Here is an 18,352-nt window from a genome sequence, read left to right as displayed (position 1 = left end):
TGTAAGCTTCTAAGTTTGTCATCATTTATTATAACAGCCATAGAAAATGAATACAACTCTCACCTAGTTTCCTTTAAAAAGTAACCTTATATTACCATGAGGCATTTGTAAAACTAGGAAACCAAGATTTGTGTATATTAATTGTACTCTGGTATGTAGAGTTTTAAGTGTTTTAACAAATGAGTCTTGTATTCGCCAGCACTGTATCGTTGCTTCTCGGCCTTTTGGCTAAGATCAAGTGTAGTACCAGCATTGTACCATGGAGAATACATTGTCATCCTAATATTTCTCTTTCCATTTCTGTTATAGACTATCAGTCCTTACTCCCTCATCTCTTGGAAATAACTGAGATTTTGTCCATCCCTACGTTATATGAATGGAATCTCATGATGCAGAGACTTGGGAAGGAATAAATAAAAACTAGTTTTGTTCACAGGTAACATGAATGTCTGTGTAGAAAATATGAAAGAATAGGGAAAAATTAGTCCCTCCCAAGACTAATAAGTGATTATAGTATGGTTTTTGGATGCAAGACTAATATACTAAATATGATCACTTTCTTATATACTGAAAATGAACAAGTGGAAAGTGAAATTAAAAACATGAGCACTGGGTGTTATATGTAAACCAACTTAACAATAAACTATTTAAGAAAAAAAACCATGAAGTCTTTCATATTAGCACCCCCAAAATCAAATAGTTATAAATCTAACAGGATAACAAAATAAGAAACTACCAAAATTTAGGGTGGCTGGGTGGCTCATTCGGTTCACCAACTGACTCTTGATTTCCGCTCAGGTCATGATCTCACAGTTTGTGGTTTGAGCCCTGCGTCGGACTCCATACACAAGGCACCAAGACTGCTTGGATTCTCTCTCTCCCTCTCTCTGTGCCCCTACCCTGCTAATGCTCTCTCTCAAAATAAATAAATAAACTTGTAAAAAACCCACAAACTGTGACGCTGATGGCGTTTTTTATTAATATGGCATTAGACATAGTTTTTCTCTGATGTATTTCAAAAGAAGAGATTGAACCAGGTAGTAGAGAAACTAATGGAAAATGGATTTTTCCCGAAAAGAAAAATCAGCGTCTCATAAATAAATATATCCCATCACCAGGATTGAGGGGCCTTCGAGATGTCAATTCCATAAGATTCCTAAATTGAAATTTGCGTGTCTTCCATTACTGTTCATTCTGAATGGGAGCTCCTTTTTTCCTGTTGTCTTTACTCTAGTCCAATTTTATTTATTGGAAATGAATGTGGAATGAGCTAAGTTTTCCTTTTAGTGCATAAGCTACTAGGCAACAAGGAGCCACACATGGACTGGGTGGAGAAGATCTTTTAACCTCTTCAATAGCCTGGACATTGTGCTTCTATATTAATTAATTGGGATTTAGGTTGTCTCCCTGGTGGCGGTAAATAGTAAATTTTCCATATGGAAGGAAGGTAAAATGGATATTTGATGATCATAAGCATTATAATGGAAAAGACAGGTTAGTTGTTTTCCTAAGCCATTTCTTTTTTACTCCTGGAAACATATGTAAGCTCAATTCCTCTGCCTTCATATAATTAATTTTGACCATGTGTTTGTATACTTGGCCATAGAATATGAGTACAGATCATATATGCCACTTCCAAGTCTGGATCACAAAACTCTCTAGGTGATGTTCTGTTCATTCTCTTTCTTTGTCACCAGCTGGGTGGAGTGGATTCAGACCACAAGAGATGACAAAACCACTAATTGCAAGAATCTGGGTCAACTGAATCTCTGTACAGATTTCCACAGAACTAGTGGAACAATATGCAAGCACGAAAGCCCTCTGCCTTTTGCAGTTTGCTTGCTTTGCAGCTAGTATTATTTACCCTAACAGATACAGAGAACTTCCCATAGGTTCATCTGGAGGATGTTGTGTTGGTGGGAAGGATTTATACCAGGAAAACTATCAAATTTCTCCAATATAACTTGATTCTACAAAGATTTCTTTGTTAAATTTTTTATTGTTTACTATTTTTGAGAGAGAGGCAGTGCGAACAGGGGAGGGGCAGAGAGAGAGGGAGACACAGAATCTGAAGCAAGCTCCAGGCTCTGAGCTGTCAGCACAGAGCCCGACGTGGGGGTAGAACTCACAAGCCATGAGATCATGACCTGAGCTAAAGTCTGATGTTTAACCGACTGAGCTAACCAGGCACCCTGTACAATGATTTCTTTTTAATCCTCACCAGCCTCCAAATCATAACCAAAATGGCTAGCACCAATAAACATCACAGGTTTCAGAGAGAGAGCAAATCAATGTGAATTCCATTCCAACCAGAACTTTGTGATATGGGGCAAGTTATTTAAGGGTTCTGTGTTTCTAATGGGGAAACTACTGCGTCTCTCATGGACTAACGTTAAATGGGCACTGAATGAGCCAGACTGTAGCATAGTGCCTGGAACAGAGTAGATACTCAAAACATGTCAGCATCCTTTCCCTTCCCTTCCTATTTCTTATCTCTCTTTCATTCATCTAATTGGCCAACCTTCTCCATAGAACGATTACAGCAGTTAATCTGGTTAGATTAACCAATTAGATTGGTTTGATTTTATAGATTTAGCTATAGTACTGAATTGCAAGCCTTTTGAGCCCAAAGATGTTATCTCATTTAGATATGTATTCGCAGAGTCTAGACTAAGGTTTATTCCATAGAACTCAAGAGAATCTTATGAAATGTGATTCTGTACAGGAACACACTTACATGGAAGAAGAAGGCACAAATATTTATCTCTATCATCTTCTTCATGATAGTGATCAAAATATTGTTTATTCATTTTTGTGTGTTGACCCCTTTCATCTGTTTTATCTATTAGAATAAAAGTTCTATGCAGCTGGGAACAATTTCTGCTTTGTTCACTAACAAAGACTCTGGACAGTTCAGAACTGAGGCTCAGTAAAAGATTCTGTGGAATGAATAACTGCATGATAAGAGGAACTGACACTGAACAGAAAAACTCATCATCTGTTTGTAAAAACAGAACACAGACAACACAACATGCTAGCTCATGCTGCAGTAACACATTAAATTGAAACCCCAGTGGTTTAACACAACAAAGATAATAAAGATTTTATGTTAGTTTCCTATGGCTGCTGCAACAAACTCCCACACTCTGGGGCCTTAAAACCACACACATTTGTCTTCTCACAGTTCTGGAGGCCAGTGGTTGGAAATCGTTTCACTGGGATGAAACAAAGTCATTGGTCTCCAGAGTCACTAGGGGAGGCTTCGTCCCTGGTGTATTTCATCTGCAGGTGGCTGGCAGCACCCCTCCGTTGTATTTCCATCAGTCTCTGCCTTTGTGATCACATTATTTTCTCCTCCTATTGTCTGTTTAATTTCCCTCTGCCTGTTCTTTTTTAATGTATGTGAGATTAGCATAACTATTTTAAATTGTGCAACTCACTAGTATTTAGCACATTAACAATGTTCTGCAACCATCACCTTGATTTAACTCCAAGGGTTTTTTTTTTTATTCATAGAGAAGATCCTGTACCCTTGAAGACCACTGATGGTGGGAACCAGTAACCTATGGATTTACCTATTATGGATATCTCATGTAAATAGAATTGTATAATACGTGATCTTTTATCTCTGACTTCTTCTACCCAATTTAACATTTTTGAGGCTCATCCCTGTTGTAGTATGTATCATGCTTCATTTCTTTTTATGGCTGAATAATACTCCTGTGTACATATATACCACATCTTTTCATCCGTTCTCAATTGGGGGACATTTGGATGATTTTCACCTACTGGCAATTGTTAATAATGCAGCAGAAATATTTGTATCCATGCACAAGTGTTGTTTGAGGATCTATTTTCATTGTTTGATGATATTACTAGGAGCAGAATGGCTGGTTCATATGGTAATTCTATGTTTAACTTTTGAAGACCATCAAACTGTTTTTCACAGTAACTGTTCCATTTTTCGTTCCCACCAGTAATGTACAACTGTTCCCGTTTATCCACATTCTTGCTATGATTTGTTAGTTTCCATTTTGTTTCATACACCATCCTAATGGGTGTGAAATTGTATCTCATGGTTTTGATTTACTTTTCCCTAATGTCTAATGATTTTGAGCATATTTCCACGTGCATTATTGGCTATGAGTAAATCTTCTTTGGAAAAATGTCTGTTCAAGTACTTAGCCCATTTTTCAAAGGGACTATTGGTTTTTCTGTTAAGTTGTATGAGTCCTTTATATAGCCTGCATATTATGACCTTATCAGAATTGTGATTTGCAATTTTTTCTCCCATTCTAATGTTTTTCTTTTCATTTTCTTGAAAATGTACTTTGATGATATACAAAGGTTTATAATTTTGAAGAAGTTCAATTTATGTCTTTTTTTTCCTCTTGTTGCTTGTGTTTTTGATATAATACATAAGAAACCATTGCCCAATCCAAGGCCTGGAAATTTTCTCACATTTTCTAATGGTTTTATGTTTTTAGCTCTCATATTTTGGTCATCAACCATTTTGAGTTGAGTTTTGTATATGCTGTGAGAAGGGGTTCAACTTCAGTTTTGCATGTGGATATCCACATTTGTTGAAGACTTCTTTTCCCATTGAATGAACTTGGCACCTTTGTAAAAAGTCAATTGACAATAGGTATATGGGCTTATGTCTTGTTTCTCGATTGTATTCAATTCATCTATGTCTCCATCCTTATGGCAGTATCAAACTGCTTTGATTAATTTAAATTTGTTTTGAAATCCAGAAGGGTGAGTCCTCCTACTTTGTTCTTCCTTCTCAATATTGTCTTGGCTATTGATGGTCCCTTGAAATTCCATTTGAATTTTAATAATAGCCTTTCTCTTTGTGGTCATTAGAATTATGAGAGGGATTGCATCAAAGCTGTAGATCACTTTGGAAAGTATTGCCAGTCAGCAGTATCGTATCACCCAATCCATGAACATAGAATGCCTTTCCATTTATTTAGGCCTCCTTGAATTTCAGCAATTTATTCTGTAGTTTCAGTGTACAACACTTTCACCGTTGTTTAAAATTATTCCTCTGTATTTTAACATAAGGAGGCTATTGTAAGTGGAATTTTTTCCTTAATTTTCTCCTGGGATTGTTTATTGCCAGTGTATGTAAGCACTAATTATTTTTGTTTGGCGAATAAGTTTATTGGCAATAGTTTCTTGTACATTCTTTGGGATTTTCTCTATGTCTGGCATCTGAAAATCATACAGTTTTTCTTCTTCCTTTCCAATTTATATGCCTTCTAACTCTTATTTTTTATGTAATTACTCTAGATAGAACTTTCAGTACAACTTTGAATATAAGTAGTGAAAGCAGGCATTCTTGTCTAGTATGTGATCTTACAGGAAAGATTTCACTCTTTCACATTTGAGTTATGATGTTAGTTGTTGGCTTTTCATTAGTACTCTTTATACTCTTGAGGAAGTTCACTTCTATTAGATTTCTGGTTGCTTTTGTCATGAAGGTGCTGGAGATTTATTTAAATACTTTTTCTGAATGAATAAATCAGATAATTTTATGTGTTTTTCTCCTCAATCTATTAAAGTGGTTAATTACCTTGAGTGATTTAAAATTGTGTTTTTTCCAGCCTTTTAAGATATAATTGACAAATCCCATTATATAAGTTTAAGATGTGTAACGTAATTATTTGAAATGATTGCAACGATGTTTGACTAACATTTATGACATCACATAACTACCACTTTTTATCCTGTGATGAGAAATTTTAAGATCTAACATCTTAGAAACTTTCAAATACATATATTAGTATTGTTAATGATAGTAATCATGGTGTATGTCATATTCCTAGTACTTATTAATCTTATAACTGCATATTTGTACCTTTAGCCACCTTCACCTGTTTTCTCGATTCCTCAGCTTCTACCTCTGGAGCCACATGAGTGCCTAGGGGATGTGAATAGAGCATCACCTGCATTGGCTACAACAGGGAAATTCAGGAAAGAAAAGAAGCCCATCTGTCTGCAGACCAGAATCAAATTTTTGAATGGACTTAGTAGGATTAAAGCTGAATTTACTCTCCATATTTTTTGGCCTATGTGTCATATTGTTGGTTTGTTGTAAACACAAGAAGGAAAACAAGGATTTATTTATCAACCTCTAAAAATCCAATAGCCTATAATTTAATTATAACAAGTAAAATAATGGAAAGGAATAAAATAAATGGCAGATGGACAACAAAATAAAATTTTAGAACCTGTTATAAATATCAATAATGTAAAAAATGTGAATGTATTAAGCCCACTAGTTATGGACTGAGTAGCAAATTGATACAATTAGGGAAAGGAAAGAAAATTACCACAAATGCATCTATGTGCTACTCAACAGAAGAAACTATATCCCTGTATACAATTTAATTGCTTCTTCCCTAGATAGAAGTGATTGCCTTCACAGGAGCCTGTCCCCTAGGAATTTCACATCTACAAATTTTCTCCTGACTCTCATTCATTAGGGTTTGAATTCATATCATGACTCCACATGACAATATTGTAAAGGGACTAGATTCTGAGTAGACCTTTTGGTCACCATTTATCCAAGTGAATGTTAATTTTTTTTAGTACACACACCAGTGTTTCCCCAATCTGAGTGTTGGCAGTGGCTCTGCAACCACAGTCAGGTGAAGCACCCTAAGATAATAATTATATTATTTTACTTCCAAAGGATAACCCTTACTAAGGTCCTTAAAGACCCACCATCTTTCACAGACAAAATTCTGTGAAATCATGGGACAAGTAATTTTATTGTGTCTATACCACAAATAAGGAAACTGCACACTGTGAAAGGTAAATGACTTTTCTAAATACACAGAAGAATCCATGGTAGATGCAAGACATGAGCCTGGGCTTCCCAGCTCCATGTTTATGATACTTCTTCATCTCTCCATGAACCTTGGAACTTTGGGACCAATACCTGAGATATGCTTCAAAATTTTTATACATTCTTCTAGTTGAATTTCTGATTTCAGACTCAGTTCAGGATTGCCTTTTCTTTTTTTTTAAGAGCAAGGTAAGCTTCTCTATTTAATATATGCTTTTAGTGAAAAATGTAATTGATGCAGAAGCAGCAGGTCGGCTACCTCTTCTGAGTTTTTGAGCTCCTATCTAGTTGTTTGGACAATTTTTCTGAAACCTTGGCTTAAGTATAGGATTCAAATGTAAGAAAGAAATATAAGAAGAATACCATTTTAAATAGCAGAAAGTAGGATAGTATTTATGAAATTTCATGCTGTTTTCCTTAAGAAGATGGCAAAAATCTATAGTTTTGTGCTTGTCCAAGTCTGTTGGTAACCAGATTTGTGGCTGAACTGATTCTTTAGGTTCTCATTATAATTGCAAAACCTGCTCAGCTGTAACCATCAGGAGACTTTAAAGAGACAAAGTTTATTATTCACGAGTCCTGAAAACCACATGGCATCTCTGGGGCCATACAGCAAGGTCATGGATAGGGAGAGAGAGCAGGTCTGCATTCTGTTTTTATTGGTGTGGAGGATGGAGACCTAAGGTTCTGGGATTCACACTTCAGTGGTGAATTTAAAACAAAAGAGAGGGAATTTAAAACATAGCAAGAGAAAAACAAGCAGCCTGAATGGTAGGTTATCTAAATCTACCAACATCTTTAAAACCAAGGAGTCTGGGAGGTGAGAAGTTAATTCTTTATTTAATGGCTGGCAATGTGTTTATCCAAGATAGACATCACCTAACAGGCTCAGTCAGTAGAGCATATGAGATAGACATATTTGGGGGGAGGGTAATGGATAGACATTTTTGAAGGGGTATCTCTCTGAGTGGATGCCTAGGCAATCAAACCATAATTCAGGCACTTGCATTAGAAAGAAAAGAAAACCTTCTGTCGAGGCTTAAACCGCAACTATGATAGATGGTACTCTGATTGGGTAGTTGGTAAGCTTCTCCTGTTTACTACATGTAGGCTTGTTACTGAAGGGATAACCAACCAAAAAGGGTGAAATGACACTTCTTTAGACTCCAGAAGGATCATCATGAAGCTACCAAGATCTTTATTCCATTTTTACTATAATTTTCCCTATAACCTGCCCTTTTATTACTGGATCATCTAGAAAATCTAACAATGCAATGTTTGAAGCCACAGGCATTAAAATCAGTGGGATATGGGTTTGTTTCTTAAATAACTCATACAAGGTGTAGAATTTTAAACAGGCATGTAACTTCCAAAGCCTTCATTTTCTTAACTGTAAAATGGGGTGTGTGTGTGTGTGTGTGTGTGTGTGTTTGTGTACACAATTTATATCCATTCCTCTTCTGTTATTGCTATCTATTCATCCATCCATCCATCCATCCATCCATCCATCCATCCACCATCTATCCCTTCTTGATCTATCCTCTATATTCCTCTTTGGTGTTTCTCTGCCTGCCTACTTATCTGTCGTTTCTGATTTCTGTTTATCTGTCAGATAAACTAGCACATAAACACTGGGTTAAAGTTGTTAGTAATTCCCAGAAATACGATTTGGGAATGGATTTACTCCAGATATGTGACCTTGGGTAAATTAATACCTTTTGGGCTGATTATTATACACAATCATAAAGTTGGCCATGAGACCTGTGAAGCTGTGAAGGTGTCTCAGCTTCAACAGTCTCTACTACTCTAGGTAGTTTATCTATTCTATATTCTCTTCATCCCCATTGTGCAAGTCAGAATAATGCTCTCTGGTATGCCCACATCCTAATCCTGGAAATCGTGATTATGTTCTCTTACATGGTAAAAGGTATTGTGCGCATATGAATAGGTTAAGGATTTTGAGGTAACAATTTTATATTGGACTATCCATATGTGCCCAATAAGAACATTCCAGTCATCATAAAATATAACAAATGCTAAACAAGAAATTATAACTTTATACTATTATTGAGTGATGGGTTCACAAACACAAATACTGTAAATTCCAGACATGCAATGTGTAGAGGGGCCAGAAAGAAGATGGTGGCAAATAGTAGTTACCAGAAAATGGATGTCCCTCAAGGACTTCAAATGTAAATAAAAAGATTTAAACCATTGTGTTTGCCCAAAAACAATCTACAGACTTGAGTCAACTCCACAGTATTTTCAACCCTCAGTATTTATGATCCAACTATGGCTGACAATAAGAATGAGACTAAGATAAAATAGGAGTCTTTCAACCCAGGCTAAAGTGTGGACCAAAGGAAGAAATTAAACAAAAGAGGTCTGTGTGAGGGTCTTCACACAGAATGGATGACAAAGCCACTTACAAGGGGGGTGTAGGACAGAGTAAGAAACACTGGAAGAAACAAAAAGTCTAGGTGGGCATAGGGTGTCAAAAAACTCACATCAGAGTAAAGCTGCCAGATGTCAAAACCCACTCGCACCTAGTTCCATCTGAATTATAAGATTATGAATAGAACGCATTGAGATGGTGCTGAACACCCACATTGTGTGAACTGTTTGTCATGATTATTTCATCTAACACTTACAGAGGTAGGTTCCAATATCACCTTCATTTTACTGATGGATAAAATGAGGCTCAGCAAACTTTGCTGAGGACCAATATCTCCCAGGTGGTAAATGGGAGTTCTTCTGTGTGAATGCATATACACATTAGCCAAATATTTCACACCCAATTCTGTATCTTCTTTTGCCTTTGTTGACTGTATATGTCTCTAATACATTAATGTGCATTAATTTCCCTGCATATATTCGCATACATTTTTGGATTGCTCTGCTGTGCAACCCCAAGCATTAAGTTTGGAAGAATGGATACCATGATGAAGTATAAACTGAATGAGATGAAAGTGAATTCAAATTCATTGATGACATTTAGTTTGGGAGTCATTCTGAATGTGTCTAAAGCATGGCTCTGTCAATAACCAGGTAAACTTGAATACCCAATCTTTTTGTTGCTAAGTTATTTATGATATATATGAGCATAGTAACTAATCAATCTAATGGGGATACAGAGAGGATTGAATAAATACACATAAGCACTACTGAAGTGGAAGTTATTAGTGAACCCAAAAGATCTGATTTGGGAGATCAATCATTTCTTGGCATGTGACCTTAGACAGCTCATTATCCTTTCCTGTGACTCAATTTACTCATATAAAAAAATAAGAAGTTGAGAAGACAATCTGTGATGAACCTTCCTTTACAAAAGTCTATTCTTTTATGGATAAGTTATCACTAAATTGCATTGTCATTCCCATGCTTAGAAATGGAGAATATTTACAAATAATCTATGGTTATAATCAAATAATGCTTACGCATTTCAATTTCTGTGCAACTTTTTTTTATTGATCATTCTTTGCCACAGAGCATCTAGTGATTCTCAAATCACATCCATGAAGAATAATACAGACGTGACTGATTTCATCCTGCTGGGACTAACCAATAACCCAGAGCTGCAGTTTCCTCTCTTTATAATGTTCACGCTCATCTACCTCGTCACTCTGATTGGAAACCTGGGGATGATCATGCTGATCTTGCTGGACTCTCATCTCCACACTCCTATGTATTTCTTCCTCAGTAACCTGTCTCTGGTGGACTTTTGTTACTCCTCAATAGTCACTCCCAAGGTCATGGCTGGGCTCCTAATGGGAGACAAGGTCATCTCCTACAATGCATGTGCTGCCCAGATGTTCTTTTTTGCAGTCTTTGCCACTGTGGAAAACTACCTCTTGGCCTCAATGGCCTATGACCGTTACACAGCAGTGTGCACACCCCTGCATTATACCACCACCATGACAACGCGTGTGTGTGCTTGTCTGGCCATGGGATCCTATGCTTGTGGTGTCTTAAATGCCTCTATAAACATTGGAGACACCTTTAGTCTCTCTTTCTGTATGTCCAGGGTGGTCCATCACTTTTTCTGTGATATTCCAGCCGTCATGAATCTGACTTGCTCTGATAAACACAACAGTGAGCTGATCCTTGTTTTTATCTCAAGCTTCAATGTCTTTTTTGCACTTTCTGTTATCTTTATTTCCTACCTGTTCATATTTACTACCATTCTGAAGATACACTCAGGTGAGGGATACCAGAAGGCTTTATCTACCTGTGCTTCTCACCTTGTTACAGTTTCCATATTCTATGGGACAGTCATCATCATGTACTTACAGCCAAGTTCCAGCCATTCCATGGACACAGACAAAATTGCATCCGTTTTCTACACTGTGCTCATCCCCATGCTGAACCCTGTGGTCTACAGCCTGAGGAACAAAGAAGTCAAGAATGCATTCAAAAAGGTTGTTGAAAAGGCAAAATTTTCTTTAGGTTTTGTCTTAATGAAGTAGAATCCACAGAAAGCTACTTAGATTTACTCCCTGCTACAACTCAAATGTTAAGGACATTTGGGATATTAGAAAAAAATATTAGTCTAATATTATTTATTTCTTTAGTTGAAGAATAGGTCCAATCCTCTAAAATGCAAAATTAAAAAAAGTAATGGTTTTTAATGAAGTTTATTTAATTCATCATTAAATATGTGCTTTTGTTGGCATATTCCACCTGGAGCTAAATAATGATAACAGCTCAACAAATTAATGCCTCAGTCATTACTGAGTTATTTGGGGGAAAAAAGTGAATTCATGTGGAAGTTTGCCAAAGAAACAGCATATTAGAATAAAATATGTAATTACATTATCTGTACCTTTATCTTCTGAGTACCAACTCTTCACATTTTATTTTAAAAATTGCATTAAAGGGGCATCTGGGTGGCTAAGCATCCGACTTCAGCTAAGGTCATGAACTCATGGTTCATGGAGCCCACTTCGGAGACCCATTGAGCTCCATGGTGAGCACAGAACCCACTTTGGATCTTCTGTCTCCCTCTCTTTCTGCGCCTCCACCCGTGCTCGCTCTCTCTCAAAAATAAACATGTAAAAATAAAATTTAAAATGCATTAAAAATAATAATGGTACTTGAGGTTTTTTGGTAATAAATGTTTTGAAATGGTTAGAGCCACTCGTTAATTTATATTTTCGTGGAGTAACCATTCATCCACCTCATTCATCCTTGGTCCTGCAGTCCTGGACAGTCCCAATCTTGCCTTGTCTCAGTATTTGCTATTTCCTCCATATGGGCTATTTTTTACACTTATTTCAGAGTGCTGGTTAAATGTTACCCAAGGAGTCTGTAGATGCCTGCCATGACACCTTTACAAGATAGTCACTCCTTTTCCGTGGACTTTTCCCCTAAGCCTGCTCTATTTTTCATAGACATTATCAACATTCAGCTCTTCTGTTTACTTATTCACCTGTTCATTTCTTTCCCTCGAATGCATAGAAAGTCATTTCATGCAATAGCTTAGTGTGATGATTTCACTGAAAATGAAGCTTTGAGCCTTATTTAAAAATAACTTTCCTGAGCAGCAAAACAGCTCCAGAAATTCCAAGCTATATAGGTGAAAGTGAGTCACAAAAACTCACTTCAAGGGGAGAATACCACCAATATCAACCTCAACTCTTGCAGAAAATTAGCAGTCTCAAAAAAACCCGCCACTTCTGTGAATAATTCTTCCTCTTTTTAAATGTCCCAAACTGTTTGCTTGCCTACTTGCAGCCAACCAATCAGTGACTAATGTGTCTGAAGACCAGTTAGAACATTTCGTCCACTTCCAAAAACCAGATCTTAGTAAAACACCTGCCAAATATACACTGGCTCGGTATTTCTTCATTCTACTCAATGAATTTACTCTTTTCTAACACCCTTGAACTCCTGCTGAAATGAAATTTACTGGAAATGGTTTTCTTTGATGCAAGTTCATGAATAAACTACTTTTGTTAATGTTGTGTGGGACATAGTTTTGTGTTCGATATACTTCCGAAGTGGCAATAAAGAATAATGAATAAGAAAAAAAAACATTCAAGTGGTTGGAACAAGGAGCCAAGGAAAACAGTGGAAAATTGAATTATGCCTAGAGAAAAAAAACCAAGTCTCATAAAAAAATATTCCCCATCACCAGGGCTGAGGGAGCCTTTTAATGTCAGTTCAGCAAGATTTGTGAACTGTCTGGTGTCTCTTCAATTACTCTCTGTTAGGAATGGTAGGGTTTTTTAAAACCTGGTCTAACATTATTTGCTGGTTATGACTATAGAATGAGGTAAGTTTTCTTCTTATTTCCTAGGTTGTTAGATCATGAGGATCCATTTCTAGACTGGATGGAGAGGCAATTTAATCAATTCGTTAGCCGGGATGTGGAACTTTTTTTTTTTATTAAAATTTTTTTTAATATAGTTTATTGTCAAGTTGGTGTCCCTGCAACACCCAGTGCTCATTCCAACAAGTGCCCTCCTCAATGCCCATCACTCATTTTCCCCTCTCCCCCATCAACCCGCAGTTTGTTCCAGTATTTAAGAGTCCTTTATGGTGTGGAACTTCAATGGCGATTAGTTGAATTTTAGATTGTCCCCCTGGTGGAGGTGCATAAAGCGTCCTCTGGATAGAGGAAATGTAAAATGGACATTTGCTGACCAAAACATTATAATGGAAAAGACAGTTAATTGTTTTCCCAGCTATTTCTCTTTTATTCCTGAGCATGTAGCTAGCAGGCTCCAACTTTTTAAATTTTTTTTAAAAAAATTTATTTCTGAGAGAGAGAGGGAGAGAGAGAGAGAGAGAGAGAGAGAGAGAGAGAGGCAGCGAGCAGGGGAGGGTCAGAGAGAGAGGGAGACACAGAATCAGAAGCAGNGGGGGGGGGACACAGAATCAGAAGTAGGCTTCAGGCTCTGAGCTAGCTGTCAGCACAGAGCCCGACGCGGGGCTCGAACCCACTAACCGCAGCTCATGACCTGAGCCGAAGCCAGACGCTTAGCCGGCTGAGCCTCCCAGGCACCCCGCAGGCTCCATTTTTTAGCTCTCATGAAATTATTTGAGACCCTAAGACTGTGTTCTTGTGACTGGAACGTGAGTGTAAAGTCGTGTGCTACTTTCAAGTCTGTCTCCTGAAAAACCTTCCGTGTGATCTTCTGTTCATTGTCAGTCTTTGTCATGGCTAATAGAAAGAATTGATACCACAAAACATGGGAAAACCACGAATCAGAGAGACTTTGGGTCACTGAACCACAGGATTATTTCCCGTAGAACGACTAACTGAACAGTATATAAGCACAAACCTCTTAAAACCATGGCACTGAAATACTGGAATCTCCTGGTAAGGCAGCTGGTATTATTCACACTAACTAATTCAGAAAATTTCCTATAAGTCGATCTACATGCTGTTTGGAGTAAGTCAGAAGTAAGGGTCTATATAATGAGGAAAACTGTCAACCTGCTATAACACAATATAATGCCACAATTGTTTATTTGTGAGCCCGCAGTCAACTTCACTCAATCTCCAAATCAAAACACAAATGGCTAGCACACATGAAATTAGCATAGGTTTTAGAGACAGAAAATAGCTCAACTTGAATTCTATTCCAACAAGCTTTTCAATACAGGTCAAGCTAATCAAATTTTCTGAGCTTCAATTGGGGAAAATAATGCCTGCCTCACAAAATTATAAACTGATTAAGCCAGAACATAGTACAGTGTCATAACAGAACAGATGTTCAAGAAATGTTTCCTTTTCTTTCCATACCATTCCCTGCCTTTCTTTTATTTCCTCCTCTATATTGTCAGTCCTCTCCATATTACTATTGAGACACCTATTATCGTATTGCTTTGTACTTACAATTTCTGACTTTTGTCTTTTGTTCTATCTATGTGATGTATCACACTTAATTTGTTTGTGTTGAACCATCCTTGGATCCTGGGAATAAATCCCTCTTGATCATGGTTTATGATCCTTTTAATGTGCTGTTGAATTAGATTTACTAGTATTTTATTGAGAATTTTTGCATCTACATTCACCAGGGATAGTGCCCTGTAGTTTCTGGTTTTGTTTTGTTTACTTTGTAGAATGCATACCTGGCTTTGGCATCAGGGTAATGCTGGCCCTGTGAAATGAGTTTGGGAGTATTCCCTCCCCTTCAGTTTTTGGGAAGAAGCTGAGAAGCGCTGGTGTTCATTTTTTAGTTAATTTAGTTAAATATTTAGTAGAAATCACCCATGAAGCCATCTAGTCCTGAGCTTTTCTTTCTTAACAAGGTTTTGATTACTGACTCTTACTCATTATTGGTCTGTTCTGATTTTTAAAATTTTTCATGATTTAGTCTTGGAAGGTCATATATTTCTAGAAACTTATCCATTACATGCCCAATTTGTTGGCATATAGTTGCTCATAGTAGTCTTTTATTAGCCTTCATATTTCTATGACATCAGTTGTAATGTCATTTATGAATTTATTAACTTGACCTTTTCTCTTTTTTTCCTGGTAAGTCTAGCTAAAGGTTTGGCAATTTTGTGTATCTTTACAAAAAACCAACTTTGTAATTACATAGATTTTTTTAACTTTTAATTTTCTCTATTTTATTATTTTTGCTCTGATCTGTTATTTCCTTTCTTCTGCTAACTTTAGGCTTAGTTTGTTCTTGGTTTTCTATTTCTTTGAGGTATAAAGTTTTGTTGTTTATTTGAAAATTTTAAAATGTCAGTATATATTGTGAAGCTTCCCTCTTAAAATAACTTTTGCTGCAATCCATAAGTTTTCATATATTGTGTTTCCATTTTCATTTTTTCAGGATATTTTTTGATTTCCCATTTGACTTCATCTTTGACCCATTAAATGTTCATGACTGTATTGTTTAATTTCTACATTTGTGAATTTTCCAGTTTTCTTCCTGTTATTGATTCCTAGTTTCATGCTATTGTCGTTGAAAAGATTTTTTGATCTATTTCAATCTTTTTAACTTGTTAAAACTTGTTTGTGACCTAAGATAGCATCTATCCTGGAGAATGTTCAGTGTGCACTTGAGAAGAAGGCATATACTCTTGCTGTGGGATGTAGTGCTTTGTATATGCCCATTAGGTCCATTTGATCTACAGTATAGTTCAAATCCAAAATTTTCTTTTTGATTTTGTCTTGATATTTATTCAGTGTTGAAAGTAGGCTACTGAAGTCCTTTACTATCATTGTATTGATGTTTATTACTCCCTTCAAATTTGTCAGTATTTATTATATTTCCTTAATTCTCTGATGTTGGGTATATATATATATATGTATATATATATATATATATACAATCATTATATCCTCTTGATGAGTTAATGCTTCTATAATTATGTAATGGTCTTCTTGGTTTCTTATTACTGTTTTTGACATAAAACCTATTTTTTCTAATATAAGTACAGCTTCCTCTGCTCTCTTTAGTCTCCATTTACCTGGAATATCTTTTTGCATCCCTTCTCTTTGAATTTATGTGTGTCTTTGAAACTGATATGAATCTCTTGTAGGTAGCATAGGCTTGGGTCTTACGGAAATTTTTTTTATTCATTCAAACACACTATATATTTTGATCAAAGAATTTAATGCACTTATATTTAAAGGTAAGGACTTACTATTACCATCTTGTTATTTGCTGGTTGTTTTGTAATTTCTTTCTTCCTTTCTTCCTCTTATGTCTTCCTTTGTGAACTGATGATTTTTCTGTAGTGATATGTTTTGATTCCTTGTTCATTTTCAAATTTATTTCTACTATAGGTTTTTGTTTTGTGGTTACTCTGAGGCTGACTAGAACACCCTATAAGTACAATACTCTCTTTTAAGCTGGTTACAATTTAACTTCAATTGCACACAAAAAGTCTACTCTTTAATTCTCCCTTCTCATTTTATGTTTTTGATATCTCTCTTTATATCGTCTTATATTGTGTGCCTATTAAGAAATTATCATAGCAAGAGCACTTTTCATACTGTAAAGAGTTAAAGGGCACCTGCGTGGCTCAAGTGGTTAAGCATCTGACTCTTGGTTTCTGCTCAGGTCATGATCTCACCATTCATGAGTTTGAGCCCTATATCAGGCTCTGCGCTGACATTGAGGAGCCTACTTGAGATTCTCTCTCTATTTCTCTCTCCTTCTCTCTCTGCCTCTCCCATGCTCATGCTCTCTCTCTTTCAAAATAAATAAATAAACTTAAAAATTAAAAAAAATAAATTTAAAGAGTTAAGTAGTTATTAATCTCAATTATATTCTAATATTCTGAATCTGACCATGTACTGGCCTTTATCAGTGCATAATTTCTTTTTCTCTGCTTTCATGTTACTAATTAGCACCTTTTTATTCCAGCTTGAAGAATTCCTTTCAGTATTTCCTGTAAGAAAGTTCTTATGGCTTTGTTTGTTCAGGGAAGACCTATCTCACCTTCATTTCTGAAGGACAACTTTATTGGGTAAAATATTCTTGGTCAGCTATTTCTTCTTTCAACGCTTTGAACATGTTATCCTACTCTCTACTGACCTGCAAGGTCTCTGCTGAAAATATCCTAATAGCCCTGTGGGGTTACCCTTCTATGAGATCATTTTTTTCCTCTTGTTGCTTTAAACATTCTCTCTTTGTGATTTTAGGCAGGCTTATCAGCAAATGTTTGGGGAAGACTATTTTTGTTTGAAAATTTGAGGTGATCTGTAGCAGTGGAGGCTAGTGCCAGGAATCGGGCCAGCACTGTGTGGGTGCACAGCTGGAGGAGCTAGCCCACAGGGCACTCAAAGTTGTGTGGGTCAGCTTCGGGGGTCTTGAGTGGCCTCTTGCACTTGGCATGGATGCAGAGGCCCCCATTGGCTGGCAGTACACGTTTCAGGCTTTGGCAAGGAGGTGGGGGAGTTAGATCCTCAAATCATGAATACAGAATGCCTTTCCATTTGTAGCTGTTCTTGGATTCTAACAATATTTTGTAGTTTTAGCGTGGATGTCTAACATCGCCTTGGTTAAATTTATTCCTGGGGACTTTATTCTTTGAATGCTGTCATAAATGGATTATATTTTAATTTCCATTCAGTATTGCTAAATCCATAAATGGAATTATATTTTAATTTCTCTTTAGTATTGTAACTTTTTTGTTGATTTTGTGGCCTATAACTTTGCTAATATGTTTGTTAGCTCTAAATTTTTTTGTGCAGCCTTTAGAATTGTGTAGGAATACAATCAGGTTATCTGTAAATAAAGATAGTAATTCTTGGGACGCCTGGGTGGCTTAGTCGGTTAGGTGTCGAACTTCAGCTCAGGTCATGACCTCATAGTTCATGGATTTGGGCCCCGTGTCGGGCTCTGTGCTGAGAGCTCAGAGCCTGGAATCTTCGGATTCTGTCTCCCTCTCTCTGCCCCTCCGCCGCTCATGCTCTCTCTCTCTCTCTCTCCCTCTCTCTCTCTCAGAAATAAATAAGCATTAAAAAAAGATAGTAATTCTTCTTTTTCATTTTGGATGCCTTTTATTTCTTTTTTCCCCCCTAAT

The 18,352-nt window shown here is 36.6% G+C and overlaps 1 protein-coding gene and 1 pseudogene across 1 annotated transcript; both read left to right on the top strand.

Annotated features, from left to right (window-relative positions):
* The first annotated feature begins 208 nt into the window (after positions 1–208).
* LOC144218930 (U2 spliceosomal RNA) lies at positions 209–357 on the top strand (annotated as a pseudogene).
* A 9,993-nt stretch (positions 358–10,350) lies between these two features.
* On the top strand, positions 10,351–11,322 carry LOC144218835 (olfactory receptor 5B17-like). Its single transcript, XM_077748811.1, has one exon. The coding sequence runs from the start codon at positions 10,372–10,374 to the stop codon at positions 11,320–11,322; it is 951 nt and encodes a 316-aa protein (XP_077604937.1). The 5' UTR covers positions 10,351–10,371.
* Positions 11,323–18,352: the final 7,030 nt, after the last annotated feature.

Source organism: Crocuta crocuta, unplaced genomic scaffold (genome assembly GCF_008692635.1).
Source record: "Crocuta crocuta isolate KB4526 unplaced genomic scaffold, BGI_CrCroc_1.0 scaffold323, whole genome shotgun sequence".
Classification (NCBI taxonomy): domain Eukaryota; kingdom Metazoa; phylum Chordata; class Mammalia; order Carnivora; family Hyaenidae; genus Crocuta; species Crocuta crocuta.
This window is presented reverse-complemented; position numbering and strand designations above follow the sequence as displayed.

Coding starts and splice junctions, on each gene's coding strand:
- LOC144218835 (XM_077748811.1), top strand. CDS start 10,372: ATGAAGAATAATACAGACGTGACTGATTTCATCCTGCTGGGACTAACC.